This window comes from Eulemur rufifrons, chromosome 21, assembly GCF_041146395.1.
Source record: "Eulemur rufifrons isolate Redbay chromosome 21, OSU_ERuf_1, whole genome shotgun sequence".
Lineage (NCBI taxonomy): Eukaryota > Metazoa > Chordata > Mammalia > Primates > Lemuridae > Eulemur > Eulemur rufifrons.
The window spans coordinates 1,384,606-1,401,217 of record NC_091003.1 but is presented as its reverse complement, the minus strand read 5'-3'; the positions used below and the strand labels follow the sequence as shown (position 1 = coordinate 1,401,217).

At 51.4% G+C, this 16,612-nt stretch overlaps 1 protein-coding gene across 3 annotated transcripts in view; it reads right to left on the bottom strand.

Annotated features, from left to right (window-relative positions):
* STX2 (syntaxin 2) overlaps nucleotides 1–15,915 on the bottom strand; it is a 30,471-nt gene extending 14,556 nt beyond the window's left edge. For all 3 annotated transcript variants that reach the window (XM_069496900.1, XM_069496903.1, XM_069496902.1), the window contains exons 1-3: nucleotides 15,884–15,915; nucleotides 8,773–8,847; nucleotides 4,577–4,676 (exon numbers count right to left, since the gene is read on the bottom strand). In XM_069496900.1, coding sequence (XP_069353001.1) covers nucleotides 4,577–4,676; nucleotides 8,773–8,847; nucleotides 15,884–15,913 — 205 coding nt within the window. In that variant the 5' untranslated portion in view covers nucleotides 15,914–15,915. The remainder of the gene's footprint in view (nucleotides 1–4,576; nucleotides 4,677–8,772; nucleotides 8,848–15,883) is intronic.
* Nucleotides 15,916–16,612: the final 697 nt, after the last annotated feature.

Below are 16,612 nucleotides of genomic sequence, written 5' to 3'. Positions count from 1 at the left end.
CCACCCTCGCAGCGGCAGACTGTCGGGCGAAGGCCAGCGGGCCAGGGCAGCGCCAGCGCTCCAGGATGGAGCTGGTGACGGGCATGTGCTTTTGGGCCCGGCTGCCTCAGATGCCACGGCAGGCACGGCACGTCTGCCCCACACTGCAAACTCACGTTGCTAGTCCAGTGGCTAAGGTGACCCGAGATTTCTCTTTCCCCGCACAGAAGCTGTTGGGGGGCAGTAAGGCCCCCACCTGTCTCGGGAGCCCTTCTGCCATTTCAGAGAGTCCCGCACCTAGCCCTCACCCAGTCACACACGCCAGCCAGGGAAAGGCACAAGTCACCACCGCAGACAACCTGACCAAGAGAAAGCGCCAAAGCTCCCAGAGATGCTGATGCTCTTCCCGGCAACGCCTCCCAAAGGCACACGCATGACACCCCAGGACCTGCTGCGCACCAGCACATGCCGAGTCTCCTCCAGCCTCAGCTACTGCCTCAGAGCAGCACCCGGCCACTCCCAGGGCCACACTGGCTCCTGGAGCACGTCCAGAGCCAGGCCAGCGCCTGCGGTATCTTCCAGAGGCGGGAGGTCCCGCACCTAACCAGCTGACAATCACACAGTTCCACGAACACTTGGGGAGCACTTCAGTGCAGGAAGACTTGTGTTACCTAAGGAGCGAACAGTTCCATAAAAAAGATCAGACGGCACAGGAAGAGCCAGAACCGACAAATGACAAGAGAGGTTTAAGGACAACGCCAGGGGTGACCAGACCCTTCCAGGCAAGGACGATGGCCCAGGGCACAGGGCCGTGGGACCCCAGGCTGCAGAGATGGCCACGTGGCAGGAACCGCGTAGACAGCGCCGGGAAGGACGTGCAGGTGTGGGGCTCTTCTGTCAGCACAGGTCGGCACCGAAGCTTTCCGAGCAGAGACAGACGTCAGCAAAGCCACGCGTCAGAAGGAGTGCTCTGACCACGGACGAGAGTGGAAGGAAGGAGACCAGACACACAGGGAGACTTCAGTTCTCCTCTGGGAACTCGCCAAAGAGAGTCCCAAAGGAATTTTGGAATTAGTGCGGCATTTCCGGTTATCAGAAAGACCGGGGAGAGCCACTGGCATCCAGAAGACAGGGACCAGGGGTGGCAGGGGACGGGGCCGTGCAGCCAGGGGCCGACCTGGTCGTGTGTCTGTGACTCTCAGCCGTGCGCTGGGCGCTCCTGTCGGTGAGAAGGCCCGTTTTCCTGAGCCCAGGACCTGACTCCATCCTACAAACAGTGTTTTCACTTGCATAGTTCACTATGCTGTGGATTTTCAGGAATGCAACTACTGCTAAATGGAGACAGGCTCAGGGACACGTCCCACAGTTTATCCTTTAAGAAGAGACACACACTTCTCCTTTCACAACAGAACCACCAGGCAGAAGCAAGACGATGATGGTAAAACACAATGACGACAACTGCAATTACCACTTACTGAGCGCTCTTTGGTGCCTCGCTGCCCTCAGCACTCTCCACAGCACCGGCTCATTTAACACTCGAACAACACTCACAGGCAGGTAACACTAGCACTGACGCATTTCCACACGTGGGGACTGACACAGGATATGTTAAGTAACATGTCCAAGGGCACGTGGGGAACAATGGTGGAGCAGGGTTTGAATCCAGAGCCGAAGCAAGACGAGGGCTCTCCACACACACCCAGGCAATCAGCAGCCGCGGAGGGTCTCGCTGCACAGCAGAGTGTGAAACCAGCACTAAGGCGTCACTCTCAGAACAGCTCAAAATGCACAGGAGCAGGAAGGTGCTGGAAATGGGAAGCCACGTGGGTGCAGCGTCCTAGCTTGGGCAGAGAGAGGCCGTCCAGGGTGAGGACCGCGGGAACGGGAAATGTGAGCAGTAGGAGTGACTGCAGGGTGGACACACCCAAGCGTGGAGGAAAACAAGGGCTCTGGCTCCGGACAGAAGGAGCTACACGGCCTATCATGAACGAATAAAACCTCCACCATTCACGGTAAATCCTGGCCATGTCGTCACCAGGATCCAAACACTGGGGTCACATACATTTCATGCTCCTGCAAGGCTGGATCCGTGTTTGAGGGCCTGAAATTTCTACATTTTTCAAAAGCCCTCTTCTAAGAAAAAAGCAAAGAAATACTACAAGAGTGGAAAGTTAAAAAAGGAAAGCACAAGGGAAAGGGCCCTTCATCAGGATCTCAGCAACTCTGCCCTGGACCTTGACGCTGCAGGTCAATGGCATGACGAGGGCCACCAACCCGGGCTCTGGGACCCACCCAGGGCCAGGCTGCGCTCTGGCACCACCTGGCGGCCACCGTGCTCCAGCACTGCTCTGGTCGCGAGGCTGGCTGGGGCTTCCAGAGGGCAGCAGCCCCAGGAATCTCTCTGTTCACTGGGACCCCCCTTCGGGCCCATCTGGAGCAGCGGGAGAACGCGGGGGAGGCAGGACTCCAACTCTCCCTTTCTCCCCTTCTCCACAGGACCTGGGCCACCCTTTCTCTGGGAACAAGGGCAGGGAGGGGGCAGTCACCACCTGCATTTCCACGGGCCCATTACTGGAGAGAGCAGTAACTATATTTTGCTGTTTAAACACCAACTAAGCAAGCAGTGGCACACTGCTGCCTACACTTTGTTTCACACTCTGTTGTAAAACAATGAAAGACAAAAAGCAATGGTTTTCTTTAAAGCCCAAAAGGAACTATTATGAAACATTAACAGCTCTAAATTCATTCAAACAATAGCTGTATCTGCTATCGGCAGCAAAAATGTTTTGGAGGTGAATTACTCAAGAGAAAAAGAATACACTGATGTTTATTCAAATTCAATCTCCCTAAGAATTAAGCAAGACGTTAAGAGATGCTACATAGGCCGGACGTGGTGGCTCACGCCTGTAATCCTAGCACTCTGGGAGGCCGAGGTGGGCGGATCGTTTGAGCTCAGGAGTTCGAGACCAGCCTGAGCAAGAGCAAGACCCCATCTCTACTAAAAATAGAAAGAAATTATATGGACAGCTAAAAATATATATAGAAAAAATTAGCCGGGCATGGTGGCGCATGCCTGTAGTCCCAACTACTCGGGAGGCTGAGACAGGAGGATCCCTTGTGCCCAGGAGTTTGAGGTTGCTGTGAGCTAGGCTGACGCCACGGCACCCACTCTAGCCTGGGCAACAAAGTGAGACTCTGTCTCAAAAAAAAAAAAAAAGAGATGCTACATAAACAGTACTGTGGGCAAACAGATTTGCGGAACAGGAAACAAAGTTAAACAGGTTTCCCTAAAGCAGGGTTCCTCAGAGCCCTGTTCGAAGGGTGCTGCACCTGTCCCAGGGGGAAGCATGAAGGAACCACAGATGCATCTGGCCACAGACCTCTGTTTCACAGACTAACGAGACTTTGGCCACAGGAACACATTTTGGGAAACACTCTTCTAAATCACAGATGGAAAGTGACAGAGGCTCAAAATATTATAAGACATGCAAAATGTTAAAATATAATACTAAGTTCTTATTTTGTCAATGTATGGCTACACTAAACAATTCTCGAACAAAAAATGTATCTGCTTTCAACGTCCCTCCGAGAGTGAGAATGAGGCTGCTCCCCTCGCCACTCCAGGGTTGTACTGGAGGTCAGTGAAATCAAGACAAAAAGCTTAAGAGCTGAATGGAAAAACTGTCATCCTTCACAGGTGACATGATTGGGTGCAGAGCAATCCAACAGAACCTACCGAGAATGTAAGAATCAAGGTAATGGGATACAAGGCCAACATACGAAAATCACTGTTTTCTACGTACCAGCAACAAGCAAATAGAAAATGAAATTTAAGGCAGATAGGAATTACATTAATATCAAAACACCAACTACCTAGGAATAACGTAACAAAAGATGTGTGAGACCCTCAGATTGAACCCAACAAAACAATGCTGAGAGATACTGAAGACCTAAACGGTAGAAGGATAGGCCATTTCCATGGATTAAAAGACTCAATATTGGGAAGATGTCAATTCTCCCCCAAAATCGCGTGTGGATCTTCTGGCTTGTTCAGATCCACGTCCCGTCTAAAGTTTCGGTATTTATCATTCCAGACCAACGAAACCCTCCTCACAACTACCGAGCCCCCACGCTGACTTGCTTACACGCTGTCCTCAGCAGACACCGAGACCAGCGCAGTGCACACAAAAGCCCTCAAAACTTTTAAAAACACCTGTCAGTCCATCCTCATCTTTAAACCTGCCCCAACAAGTAGTGATTTCCAAATCAATCTCTTACTAACTGCCCTCTGCATAGAAAATCCTGCCCTTCTTGCTTTGCTGTGGACGCACCCAGACCTAGGTCTGTAACCGACGGCGACTTTTACGTATTCTCTTGGATACCATACACCATGGTCCCCACCCGGCCGCACACTAGACTGTGCCGGGAGCTCCAAACCCCACCTGGACGCAGCTCACCTGGGACCACAGCCCTAGGATGCCCGGAGCTGGGCAAACGCCCGGCTCGGTCTAACGTGACTCGAGGGTCGAGACCTGGGCAGCGGACAGCAAGAGAAAGGCACACAGACAGGAAAACTTTTTAAGAGCCATCGACTTACTTCCTTCTGGGTTTGGTGCAGAAAGAATGATGCTGTGGTTTTTCTTTACTTCTTCAACATATTGAGCTATTTTACTGATACCGTTTCTGATCTCCTCGACCTAGGTCAGACAGAAAGAGTCGTCACAATGTGGCAAGTGCAAATTTGCTACCACTTTTCATTACCTAAAAAGGGAAGAAAAAAGGAAGGAAATAAATGAATAATTACCACATAAAGAAACAAATGCCTTTCCCATTCTCAAATTGATATCATTTAATTTAAAAAATAGAGAGAAATGTACCATGTAATGTTTCTACCTTTATGACAAAGGCAGCGTCAATCAACGCTCACTGGCAAAGCCATGAGGCTGTAACGATTCCTACAATCCAGTCCAAGTGTCGCCAGGGAAGGCGCTCGCTGTGGACGGGCCGACCGCTAACGCGCCGCTCGGCACAGTCGAGAAGCAAACGCACCTGCAGAAGGTGCTGGCAGCAGCGCTGGCGCGGGCAGGTGCCTGCAGCCCACCGGCCTTCACGCGCGCTGCCCTGGAGCTCTAAGCGGTTCACGCCACTCAGTGTGGTTCCCACTTGCGAGCGCGGTGTCTCCGGTGGAGTCACGACGCTCTCTCCAAAGCCCTCTGTGGCAGGCCGAACGATGGCCCCGCAGAGGGCCAGGCCCCACTCCCTGGAAGCTGCGAACGGTGCCCTACGTGGCAGAAGACATCTGCAGCTGTAACTAGACTGAGAGTCGTGAGGTGGGGAGACAACGCCGACCACCCAGGGGGACCCTCCACCTAAGCACGGGAGTCGCAGCAGACAGAGCGGGAGGTCAGGCCGCAGAGCAGCAAAGCGGCCACTGAGCAGGACGCCGCGCTGCGCTGCTCCCGCCTGCCGCAGTCACAGACCCTCGCACGTCCTGGCACATGTCCACACCCTGACCTGCAGCCTGAGGATGTGTCACCTCGAGTGGCAAAGGGACGCTGCAGACAGGATGAAGTTCAGAGTCTTGTGAGGAGATCATCCTGACCACCTGGGGGTGCCCAGGGTACCGCAGCGTCCTTCTAAAACGCAGGCAAGAGGATCAACGTCAGAAAGCGGAGAGGAGATAGGGAGAACAGCGGCAGATGTCGTGCTTTGAAGGCAGAGGAAGGACGAGCCAGGAACACGGGTGGCCTCTAGAAGCCGTGAGAGACGAGGGAGACCCCCCCCCCACCGCCCTCCAGCGGGAGCACAGCCTGTCACCACCTTGGTGTTTGCACGGCTCGTTTCAGACTTCTGGCCTCTGGAACTATGAGATAATAAAAATGTGTTGTTTTAAGCCACAATGTCTGTGCTAATTTGTTATATCAGCAACAGGAAACTAATGCACGTGTTAACACGAATAACACATCTTTATGACAAAAAAAATTTTCCCAAAAATCAGTGCAAATAGGAGCAGCGATTTACATTTTTTGTAAATCTGATTTCTAGCTTAATTGAAGGCATCTTGATTCTCATGTATCCTTCTGTGTTTAGCGTGTTGTCCCTGAGACACTCCACCATTGTACGTTCTTGAGAGAGGAAGAGTGAAAATGTAAACAATATCTTACTATTATTACAAAAATAGTTTTGACCATTCGATCCACTTGAAAGAGTCTCAGGGACCCCTGGTCCAAGCCTCGGACCACGTTTGGAAAATCAAAGCACTAAAGGATAGTCTAACAGAGAATTCTGCTCTTTGAGGAACAGTTAACAACTATTCCATCAGGCCTGGGTGTTATTTCCACTTCTACATAATTTCTGTAGAACTTTATACAATTCACATACTTTCAATTTTATCAATCATGTAAAAACAACACATACAATAAAACTGATTCTTTCAAACTTGCTGCTATTTCATTACGAAGCCTTAAGCACAAGTCATGATATTTTGGTTTTAGGACACAGATCTACATTTCGTTTTGCCATCTGTAAACGATCATTTCTAAGGTCGTTCCGTGGTATACCGAACGTCAGAAAGTAGAAAGAACATTATTTTAACTCTTGGAGAGTTCTGCGACATGTACCACTGATAACTCTAGCAGAAGCCCCAGTGAGGTTCTGGAAGACAGGAACTTGCTGGGCTCACTCTGCACCAAGAGAGAAGCACAACAATGGTGACAGCCACCATTTACGCCCGTGAGTTACAAGACACAGGGGCTCTTTCTGTCCATTATAAATCATCTTTACAAAAAGGAGACTCCCTGGCCATCCTTCGGAGTGAGATTTTAGCCTTTAACCAAACACTGGTCACGTACAAAATCCATTTCTTTTGCAACATTCTATGATAGCAAAGATCTGAAGGCCATTTTCTAAAACTGAGTTTATATTAACAAACATCATTTGCTTCTCTATTTGCCTAAGAAGTCATTTCACAGAAGTTAACTGCAAAGTAAATTGACTATTTAAGAAACAAAGGCTTGAGCTTAAGTTAGAATCCAAATGAGGTCAATGAGGAACCCGTTTTGTACACATCCCTGAGACACCAACAGCAAAGATGAGTTAACACCAGACAAACAGAGACTATAGCTTAGTAGCATTCAGTGAATTACTACATGGAATTTTTCCATTAAATACAGCAACATGGCTGGGCATGGTGGCTTCACGCCTGTGATGCCAGTGCTTTGGGTGGCTGAGACCGGAGGATGGCTTAAGACCAGGAGTTTAAGACCAGCCTAGGCAACATAGTGAGACCCCATCTCCACAATCAATCAATCAATAAATAAAACATTTAATGCTAGGAAATTCTCTAAAATAAGAAATAAATTTTTACAAGGAACTTGCATGGAAAAGTTAAACAACCAGGTAGGGGTAAAATCTGCACAATAATAATCTGACAAAGCAGTTAGGGAAGCTAAAGACAAAAAATATAAAAAGAGTTTCATTTCCAAGAAGTTAAATCAGGAAATCCAGTATCTTAATTCCTTTATGCCTTAAAATAAGTTCTTATATCTAACAATTTAATGTCACTGGGAACTAACAAACACTTGAAAACCACTGATTAGGCTTACATTAGGCATTCCAGAATTTCTGGTTGAATCTGAAAAACTGGTAACTTTTAGTATATTTTGTTTAACATATTACATATTTTCAAATCCATGCACAGATAGACCAGTTTAGACTTTGGACTGAGCTGTTCGATAGATTCAGCGTACTCAAAACCAGTCCTGTGAGTGAAGTCTCCATCATTAAAAAATACACTGGACATGTATTTCTTTCCTTCATGTTTAACAAAGTCAAACTATGTGTTCTGTGACTCAGTTTCAAAAATCTGAAATTATGCAACATGAGGCCCAGTAATTCTCAGGTTTGAGAATTCACAGGGGACCTAAGCCTGGGAGCAGCACTGGGGAGGTCAAAGGGCAGTGCTGGGGAGGTCAAAGGGCAGGCAATGGCACTGGGGAAGACCGCCAAGGCGAACCTGCAGGATGGAGGCACCCTGAGCTCACACCTCAACACTGGCCACACCCACAGTGGCGCTGGCAGGGCAGAGGTTCCGCCAGTGCGTCTGTGAAAGTTTTCCACATTCCCAAACACCATCGCTAGATGATCATTTGCGAAATCAAAGGTTCTGGAAGATACACCCATGAGCCTTCTGCTCTGTGCACTCCCTCTGGGGCTCACTCCAGCCTGTGGAGGCCCGGCAGGAGCAGCAGCACCCACGCAGCTGCGCACTGACCCCAGCAGCCCCCGAGGCCAGGCTCAACCTCTGCCACCAGGACCGCCCCTTCCTCAAGGACCTGGGAGCCCTCAGTCCCGAGAAAACACTGGTCTGGTGGTGAGAACTTTTAAAACCTCTATCCAGGGGGTGGCAGGCTCTCCCAGAGGCAGCCTGCAGGGGAGGAGGTGCTGTCTAGTGGCCCCCGGCTACACAGCACAGGGGCAGCACTGCCTGGCCAGCACCCCCGCCCACAGGCACGCGCCTCCTCGCCCCGGGAGAGGGTTCCGCTGCGCTCCACACCCACGATCCTGCCATTCGCACCCGATCCCCTCCCAGGCTACTATGAGAACAGTGATTTGCATTTTTCCAGTATAACCAATGTTTTGATGATACTCATAACTCCAGAGAATTTACATGATTCAAACAGCAACTGTTAAAAATATTTTAGTATTATCTGAAATATGACAAGCGCACAATTACATTAACACAGCTACGTGTAAAGAAAGGGTCTGCGACTGGGTGTCCTTCAGGGCTCTCACCTGGTGGAAGAAATCCTCCATAAAATGGTCCTTCTCAACCACGACAGCTGTGTCTCCATCGTCATTATTCCTACACTAAAATGGAAAATACAAAATGTAAAACTCAGATGTTTAAAATTTTTATGTAGGCCCAAATAGTGAACTGAAAGACAAAAACAATTCAGTACCCGCAAGATCTCAACTCACTAGAGCAGCGGTCCCCAACCTTTTTGGCACCAGGGACCGGTTTCATGGAAGACAGTTTTTCCACAGATGCGGGGCACGAAGAGCTCTGCAGCCCAGTCCCTAACAAGCACGGGCAGCCCCACCAAACCGTAACAAACCAGCAGCCACCGCTGTCTCAGGCGACTGAACTCCGCAGCACTGTCACCACGGCAGCTAAAGCCCGGCAGGGAAGGGCAGGAGCCCCGAGAGAAACAAGGTTTGGATTTCTCAGAACCAAGCAACTGAGAATCACTCGTTCCACTGATATAACACAGGCCAGTTTTATCTTCCAAAAGTGAAACTGGGCTGCACGAATTGGCTCACCAGGCAGGAGGATCCCTTGAAGTCAGGAGTTCGAGACCAGCCTGAGCAACAGCGAGACCCAGTCTCTACTAAAAATAGAAAAATTAGGCGGGCGTGGTGGTGCACGCTTGCATTCCCAGCCACTCGGGAGGCTGAGGCAGGAGGATCGCTTGAGCCCGGGAGTGTGAGGTTGCTGTGAGCTGCAATGGCACCCTGGACTCACCCTGCACTCTACCAGGCAAGAGACTGAGACTCTTTCTCAAAAAAAAAAAAAAAAACAGTGAAGCTATTTGTGTTGCATATTTTCTATAAAGATTAAAAACACTGACATCACTAGTTAACTTTTCTAGGGTAATAATTTTCAAATAACTTTCACATATATTAGCTGGCATTCCTCCTTTTTCCCTGAGAACTCCCCATCACACATGCACTAACAGTCAATAAACACTTCAGTAAGGAAAGACGCCTTAAAGACCTTAGTAAGGAAAACTGGGGGAAGCAACTGCAGTGACCACCGGCAAGAGCCAGAACGACGCTGGTGTTTGGAAATCTGTTTGCGAGAACACGGAATGATGAAGAGCGAGGAGATACATCAGGGCCAGTTCTCTATCTGCAGCTGCACGGCAATCTCCCGGCTGGTTGAAGAAGAGGCTGCCCCACCCAGGTGGCTGACTCAGCAGTCGGGGAGGGGCAGAACCTGCATTTTAAGGAGCTGCAGGCCATGCCAGGGGGCTGGCGCAGGGACCCCACTTGACAACCATCCTTCTAGGCAATCCAAATAATCTAACAGGGAAAAGCCTAACTAGGAGGAAAGAAACTTTTGTCTATGGCTACTGGGAGAGGAAACAATAAAATGAGCCCTGGGGAACTGACACCCTAATTACAGGGAGTTCATCAAAGCCTTGAGAGCAGCCTCCAGTGAGACCCAACCTGCCGAGGTGCAGGAGGCGCATCCTAAAGCTTCTCCCCAGGGGCAGCTCAACTCCAAACTCACAAAGCCAGGTGGCAACGACCCTCAGGACCTTCAGGATCCTTCCCCAAGCCTCAAGCACAGCTCTACTGAGCTACAACCCAACAACATTCGGACACAAAATCCTACTCAAACTTAGGTAAGAAAAATCTAGAAACTTAACAAATGTGCTAAGAATGCACAACAAATCCTTCCTGTCTACCATTTGGGACACTCACCACGGCAAAACCAATTTGGCCCAAAATCAGCCACACCGACTCTGCCGCCTTCTCTGGCCCAGGGCCTCCTGTGAGCAGATAAGACAACTGGGGCAGCCCAGGTGGAGGGCAGGGAAAGGTGCTGCCCGAGACAGACGAGCTCACCCACCACCGGCCCCGGGACCGAATCCACACTTTACAGAACAAGTCCTTTTATTAAAAAGATCTGTGCTGTAAAATTTGGGTTCAGTCGGAAGGCCGCACTCAAGGATCCAGAAGGCCACATGAGGCCCCAAGGCCGCAGGTTCCCCACTGGAGTCTGCAGGGAGGGACCCAGCTGGTGGCCCCTCAGAGCCGTCAGCTGCACATTCTGTCACACGGACTCCCCGGCACCCCCTCTACGTGGTCTTCCCAGGAGCCCTGAGTGACATGGAGCCACCAGCCCGCTCTCACCTGGGGTTAAGGAGCACTGCTGCCGAGACTGCTTTACCTGTGCCGTGCTAACAGGCAGGGCTACGGGTTCAAGTCCTAACCCCAGCACCTCAGTGTGTGAACCATATTTGGGAAGAGGGTCACTGCAGACGCAGTCGGTTAAGATACGGTCACACGGGAGAAGGACACGTGCCTTGCGATGAGGGAGGCGGAGACTGCAGCGGTGCCCGTAGGGGCCAACCGCCAAGGACCGAGGGCCACCACCGCATCCAGAGGCAGGGAAGGATCCTCCCCGACAGGCCTCAGAGAGCGCCGGCAGCTCCGCCTCAGACTTCCAGCCTCAGAGCTTCGAGGGAATAAATTTCTGTTGTTTTAAACCACCCAGTCTGTGGCCTTCGTTACAGCAGCCCCAGGACACTGACCCACCGTGTGACGGCTGAAGCACATCTGCACAGCCTTCCTTTAATCGAGACATTGACCCTTTACTCCTTCAGCATAAAAACAGCACAGCTAGGAGGAGCAGCACTGTGCCAGGAACCGGAGACCACTGGCCTCCTCACCAGCAGCCTCCGGCCAAAGACACGGAGATGCCCGTCCCACCTCCGTCAGGGTGGTGAGGGCAGGGTACCAGTTTGGTAAGGAGGCACTCTTTCCACAGGTAGCACATAGACCAATAAAAGCTTTTAGAATTACTTCTAGTCCACAGTCTTACTTCGAAGCACAGCAGCACTGGAAGACAAAATGGCAATCAACGAACAAGCAACAGAAACTAACATGAAGGTGAAACACACAGACGCCAACACTCTTCTCCGCACACACCACTCCACTCAGGAGTGCGGCCCAGGGGCTGTGGGAAGCGCTTCAGGTGCATTATCATTAGCGCAGTTAATCCTAACAAACCCACGTGCGGTATGTGCCATTCTGTTTCATACACGAGAACGCAAACTCCACAGTTAAGGAATGAGCCCAGGGTCGCAGAGCCACGGGGGGCCCAGCAGTCGCAGCCAGCCTGCCTGGCTGTACAAAGCTCCTGTCTCAACAGCTATACTACGCCGACCCTCTGAAAAACACTAAGAGCTGGCTGGCGGGCGATTTAAAAGGCTTTAAAAGCCTACCAATTTTTATGACCCCATTTTGCTGGCGAGGAGGCTGAAATGCCCATCTGACTCCAAACACTCTGCTCTTAACAGGCACAACACACCCTGCTCCTCCAGGAGGAGGAAGCTCCGCCCCAACGCCCTGCCCTCCCCCACCCTGGGCCTCCCCCTTCTGGAGGTTCCTCTCCTCCACCCCGGCACCCCTAGCTTGCTCCCTCCCTTTCTCTAAACACTCACTCGGGCACGGGTTTCGCTCTTTCCCTGTGCTTTTCTGTCTTCTCAATTGTGGGGTCTCAGAAGATACAGGGCCAGGAATGACAGAGTGAAACACCATCATGTAAGTCATTAACAGATTGTGAATTGGACCACACGAGCCCGGGGTGGGAGAAGGACCGTCAGGGAGCGTGCCTGAAATCCTGCTGGGGACTGCCCTGGGGCCCAGAGTCCAGGGAGATGGGACACGCACCCCCTGCACCGTGAGTGACCACATGGCTCTCAGAGCATCTCACGGCTCTGAAAGTCACTCCAGGATCAGAGATGCCTCGTCTGTGGTTTCCTTTGTATTATGGAAAACTGCAAACATACACAAAAGTAGAGTAACATCTCCGTCACCCAGGCTCCGTGATGACCGATCCACAGCCTGTCTCGTTCCAGCCGGACACACACAACTTCCCACCCTACACCCCAAGGCCACCTTGAGGCAAGTCCCAAGTGACAGGCACTCCTGTGTGTATGACGCAGCGGAGAGCCCAGGCTACTTCACCTGCCGCTCCAGGAGAGAGGCTGTACCTGTCTCAATACTCAGGAGAAATGGTCTCCAACGTCACACTTTCCCTGAGGAAAGTAAGTTGTTTTCTTATCATAATTGTCCCATTCTATACAACTGCACTCCACACAGTGACATGGAATAAACAATCAGAGAAGCTCAATCCCTCCTCAACTCTCTGAAATCCATGTTATGCACCATTTTTGTCCATAAAGTCATTCACTTGCCGGTAAAAAATTTCTCTACCTGTACACCAAGAACGAGTCATATGACTAGAGATATGTTTTCTCTAATGTCCTATTTCTTATTCTTAAGTCTTTATTTACATTTCTCATTTTTACCTGGAATTCTCAAAACCATTAGATGTTAGGAAATAGACCCAATAATACTTTCTCTTTCATAAAAAACAAAAAAATTACTACCAAAAACAGTGATATTTTTGGCTTTATGCCTAAGCTACATTATTCCTGTCTTCAGTGAATACCTGTGTTCAATCCTTCGTGCTGAGATTAATACGAGTACAATAGCCATGTTTATGACAGCCATTTAGGGTAAATAACAACTATTTGTGGCAAACATTTACTAAAAGCACTGGGAATATTCTCCAATGTGACATACTTGACTTCCAAAATGTCAAAGAGCCGGATAAATATCCAAATACCAACATTCTGTTTAAGTGTTACAAGAATTATCCTTAAGGCAGCATTATAGTAAAAAAAAAAAAAAAAAAATTCTCCCTATGTGAACCCTATTGTCAGGAATAGGCAGCAAGAAGCTTCCTGGTTTAGACATGATTTAACAGAAATGAATAATTTATCACTGGAATTTTCATCATTTAGAATTCAACAGAAGGTAGAGGCAAGAGGATCCCTTGAGTGGAGGAGTTTGAGACCAGTCTGAGTAAGAGCCAGATCCTGTCTCTACAAAAAAAAAAAAAAAAAGAAAAGAAAAGAAAAATCAGCTGGGCGTGATGGCACGTGCCTATGGTCCCAGCTACCCGGGAGACTGAGGCGGGAGGATCGCTAGAGCCCAGGAACTTGACGCAGTAGTGAGCTGTGATGACCCCCCTGCACTCTAACTGGGGCAACAGAGCAAGACTCTGTCTAAAAAATAAATAAATAAAACAAAATAGAATTCAACAGAAGCTGAATTATCACAAATTAATAATAATTACCAAAATTAAATATTGACTTTACCTATGAAAAAACACCAGCCATTTAGAAACACGGTTGTGAATAGACATTCTGCTACTTCAAGAACTACTCAGATAGGACACATGGGGGGGGATTTAAACTTATATTTGGTAACTTTAACATAAATTTTTAAATATTAAAAGTTGTTAGACTTTAAGTACGTCAAATTCAATTTTGACTATTTTATACTAGGGAGAAGGCTGCTTTCATAAGTTCCTGAAAACATAAAAGCTAGTAAATATCGACAGCGCTTGTAAGTAGGTAGCATTCCTCCGTCCCACCTTCTCCCAGACCTTGGTAAGGAAGCTTGGTAAGCTACCTGGTGCTGAAAGATAATCTACGGAGTGAGATCATGCAACAGGCATTTGCTGTTTAACATGATGGTCTGTGGGCTGCCAGGAAGGTCCAAATGTTTGACCGTTAATAAAGAGGGAAGGGAAGTAAAATCCCGATGAAGAAACTTCCCTGGAATGAGCACAAACATAACTCCCATGATCCTAAGGACGAATTCATTGCCTTTCTCAGAGTTCCTCGTCTGACCCACAGAACACAGATAATGATTTAAGGGGCAATTCTATCTTGCCATGCGTAGCACACAACAGCTCCATTCTAGAAGCAAGGAGAGATGGTAACTGTCACACACAGTGGATGACTTAGGGCAGTGGGCCTTAGCACCGCTGGTCTGAGGCTGCCAGCAATTCAGGCGGCTTGCCGTATCTGTTAACTGGAAACACAAAACAGTGAACACTCAGCGCAAATCAGGGCCCGTTATTGTTTAAAAAGTCATAACTACTGCTGTTGGCCTAAAATCGTTTCATGCCTTAGACATTCTATAAACATCCACTATAGTTCCGCTGTCACCACACCACCTTTACACAGGTAGAATGCATCTAATACGGTACAACTTTTAAACACACTGCTTTCCTCTTGCTAAACGGTAACTTGCGGTTCCGTCCGCTGAGTACCCGAGCATATTACCAGCTGGGCGTGCTAGGTGTGTTCGCACAGAGTAAACACATCCAGCCCGAGATCCCAAAGCAAACTGTTTACTGGGGAAACGTAAGGCACGAGCCGCTGTTTGGGGCTCACCCCTCCCCAGGCACCCAGCACTACAGCACTACAAGGCGCCCACAGTTCACACCGATGTGTGGCCTGCTACCTGGTGCAGGGTGCTGTGTCAGGCCCTGGGGATGAAGCAGAGAGCAAGAGGACCCAGCCCTGCCCCCGGGGAACGACGCCGCTGGGGCTGACCCCACGGGGCGCGGCGGACCACAGTTAGACCGGCGACCTCTGGCTGGGATAAGCGCCGGGCCAAGAATCAGACAGGGCGAAGAGCGAGCTCCGCGCAGATGTCAGCCCGGGCAGCAGTCAGGGCTCGGCCCGGCCCTTTCCCCTTCCCGGCGACTCCAGGCCAACTGTTTACACTCTCAAAAACTCCGGGTCCCGATCTGCTGAACGTGCGAGGTCAAGAGTCAGGGAAGCCTCCGAGATCCTGCCTGCCCTGGGACCCCACGGAGCACCTCTGCCCCAGGACGCCCCGAGTCCCCGCCCTGGGGACCCCTCCCCGAGCCCGGTTCCCGCCCCAGGACGCCCCGAGTCCCCGCCCTGAGGACCCCTCCCCGAGCCCGGTTCCCGCCGCAGGACACATCGAGCCCCGGCCCTGAGGACCCCTCCCCGCGCCCCGCCCGCCCCAGGACGCCCCGAGTCCCCGCCCTGGGGACCCGCTCCCTGAGCTCCCAGCCCAGGACGCCCCGCGCCCCGGCCCTGAGGACCCCTCCCCGAGTCCCTGCTCCAGGGTGTGCCGAGCTCCCACGCCAGGACGCCCCGAGTCCCCGCCCTGGGGACCCCTCCCCGCGCCCCGCCCGCCCCAGGACGCCCCGCGCCCCGCCCGCCCTCGGAACCCCGCCCCGGCCCGGCACGAACCGCTACCCGCCACCGCCGCCGCTCACCGCCGTCAGGTCCGGCAGCCGGTCCCGCATCCCCGCCGGCCGGGCGGCGCGCCCCGCCACTCAGGCCTGCCCCGCGCCGCCTCGGGCCGGGCCGCGGGCTCCGGGGTCGCCGCGTCTCCGGAGTCGCCGCGTCTCCGCCTCAGACCGCTGCGGTGCCGGCGCCGCGCCCGCAGCCCTCAGCTCGGGCCGGCGCTGCCACGGCAACCGTGGCCCGCGCGCTCTGCGCATGCCCGGCCCGCGCCGCCGCGCGTCCGCACCGAGCGCCGGAGCCGCCGGGGGCGGAGCCATCAGGAGGGGCGGGGCTACTGGGGAGGGCGGGGCCTGGCCGGTCAGCTGCGTGTGTTACTTGCCGCTTCTTGATTTGTTTTTGTGCTTTCACGCTCATTATTTTATTTATTAAACAGTCGATCCAAATGTTTGAATAGACCAGATGTCTAATCAATAAACTATTGTCATGGTCAGAAAAACAAAAGTCGATCATTCAAGCGTAGAGACGAACGTGGCCAAGCTGCGGATGTGCGGGGCAGCTCTGGACGACACGTGCCCCGACCGTCCCCCATCCCTGGCCACTGCCACCCGGGGCCTGGACGGCACATGCCCCGACCTTCCCCTCCCGGCCACGGCCACACGGGGCCTGAAAACAAAGTGGCCACATGACCCTTAGGGGACACAACGGAAGTGACCTGGTGGCACCAGTGGGCACCTGCGGGCCACGCCCGGGGATGCAGT